At 46.8% G+C, this 2267-nt stretch overlaps 1 protein-coding gene across 1 annotated transcript; it reads left to right on the forward strand.

Moving 5' to 3' along the window:
• Positions 1 to 620: 620 nt before the first annotated feature.
• LOC134154893 (olfactory receptor 14C36-like) lies at positions 621 to 1561 on the forward strand. The gene is made up of 2 exons (XM_062601523.1): positions 621 to 1023; positions 1419 to 1561. Exons 1-2 carry the CDS (start codon positions 621 to 623, stop codon positions 1559 to 1561), a joined length of 546 nt encoding a protein of 181 aa, XP_062457507.1.
• The last annotated feature ends 706 nt before the right edge of the window (positions 1562 to 2267 follow it).

Here is a 2267-nt window from a genome sequence, read left to right on the forward strand (position 1 = left end):
GACTCCTCTACTCTCGGCAGGACTGGATGCTTTTTAGAGTAACGTCATCCTCCAGCTGAAAGAGATGGGAGCACAGGAGAGCTGGGAACAAGGCTAATAGACAGCCGAGATGTCCCCACTCTGCACCAAGTGCCACTGGATGCTTTCCTCTGGGGACTCACAGTAGAAATGCCAAGGATTTCTACTTTTAAAGAGCACTCCTCAGGGTGATAGAGGCATCTGAAAGAAAATAAACAATACCTAAGAAAAAACCCTAACACTCTGTTTTTCAAACATCATTCTTTAGAGCTGGGTGTGAAGATGCTGAAAATCCCTTCCACAAGATGAGAGAATTTCATTTAACACTAACTGTGAGTGTCAAAAGTACTCACCCCCATTCCCATGTAGTCCCTGCTGTACAGACCCAACGGGCAGAGGTCTCAGCCCCATATGCCACACACAGCCAACACAAATGAGAGCTCAAGCAAGGGAATGGAACAAAGGGTTTCCCAATAAAGAAAGAAGCAATGAGGGATTTTTAATAAGAAATTGAATATTTATTTGTTTTCTATTAAAAGTCTCTCCTAACTTGTTGCTGTCTTTTCTCTCCTTGAACAGTTCAATAAACCCAGGGCAGTCAAATGTCTAATGGCAGCTCCTTCAGCGAGTTCCTCCTCCTGGCATTTGCAGACACCCGGGAGTTGCAGCTCCTGCACTTCTCACTCTTCCTGGGCATCTACCTGGCTGCCCTCCTGGGCAACGGACTCATCATTACAGCCGTAGCCTGTGACCACCACCTCCACACCCCCATGTACTTCTTCCTCCTCAACCTCTCCATTCTTGACCTTGGCTATGTCTCCAACGCTGTCCCCAAATCCATGGCCGATTCCCTCTGGAACACCAGGGCCATTTCATACTCAGGATGTGTTGCCCAGGTCTTTTTCCTCTTTTTCTTATATTCAACAGAGTGTTCTCTTCTCACAGTCATGGCCTATGACCGCTACGTTGCCATCTGCAAACCCCTTCACTACGGGACCCTCATGGGTAGCAGAACCCCTGTCAAAATGGCAGCAGCTGCCTGGGCCAGTGGTTTTCTCTATGCTCTCCTGCACACTGCCAACACACTTTCCATACCCCTCTGCCAAGGCAACACAGTGCAGCAGTTCTTCTGTGAGATTCCCCACATCCTCAAACTCTCCTGCTCAGATTTCTACCTCAGGGAAGCTGGACTTACTGTATTTAGTGATTTTTTAGTCTTTGGGTGTTTCATTTTCATTGTGCTGTGCTATATGCAGATCTTCACTGCTGTGCTGAGGATCCCCTCTGAGCAGGGCCAGCACAAAGCCTTTTCCATGTGCCTCCCGCACCTGGCTGTTTTCTCCATGTACATCAGCACCTCTTTTTTGCCTACTTGAAGCCCCCCTTGCTCTCCTCCTCAGCTCTGGATCTGGTGGTGGCTCTTCTGTATGCAGTGATGCCTCCAGCAATGAACCCCCTCATCTACACCATGAGGAACAAGGAGCTGAAGAATGCTGTGAGGAAACTATTTAAATATACAACATTTCAGCAAGTTCCTCAGTGACTCTCAAGGTATCACAGCAAAAGCCAAGCCTATCTTTTGTTCATATGTTTCTTCCTTTTTTAAAAAATTATTTGTTATTTCTGTGATATATTTGTTGCCAAATGTTTATCAACTATTTATCCTACTTCTTCTTTAGCATCTACTTTTTTTTCTGACCCAGGTATCTCATGTATATGGCAAACATGGTTCACTGCATACTCAAACAAAGTAGAGGAACAAGGAGAAAAAATGTTGGTCTCAGCTCATACCCCTGTTACATTCTCTTGAACTCAGAGAGCAGCACCAGGCATGAAGTGATTGAGTGAATGAACAGTCCAGGCAGTGCATGGAGAGGCAACCCCTGGTCCTCAGTGCTGTCCCTCACTGCCTCAGCAGGCAGTTCCCTCTTCAACGTTTAAGTTGGGGCTGCTGCTTTCCTCAAGTCATATCCATTGACAGCAGCAGGACTTGGTCTTTTCAGAGCTGTTGTCTTTTCACTTCTGCTCTGTCCTGTTGTGCTCTTGTACTTGGGTCAGCCCTAAGATCTCTTGCACCTTGGTGACAGTACTGCTATGTCTACAGTCACATTGCTGTGAGTACGGGCAGGATCAGGCAGTGCAGACCAGTTGTATCAGAGCTGATCTCCCCGTGAGCACCACTGTACTGAAATGGGCTGTCAGTGCAATGGCAGGAGGTTGGACTTCTCTTCCAACATTGTTGTCAAGAA

The sequence above is a fragment of the Rhea pennata genome, unplaced genomic scaffold, assembly GCF_028389875.1.
Source record: "Rhea pennata isolate bPtePen1 unplaced genomic scaffold, bPtePen1.pri scaffold_51, whole genome shotgun sequence".
Lineage (NCBI taxonomy): Eukaryota > Metazoa > Chordata > Aves > Rheiformes > Rheidae > Rhea > Rhea pennata.

Excerpts from the sequence above, each read along its gene's own strand:
- LOC134154893 (XM_062601523.1), top strand. The coding sequence starts at position 621 with ATGTCTAATGGCAGCTCCTTCAGCGAGTTCCTCCTCCTGGCATTTGCA. Across the intron at positions 1,024-1,418 it reads TCACTACGGGACCCTCATGG|CTCTGGATCTGGTGGTGGCT; the intron begins GTAGCAGAACCC and ends TCTCCTCCTCAG.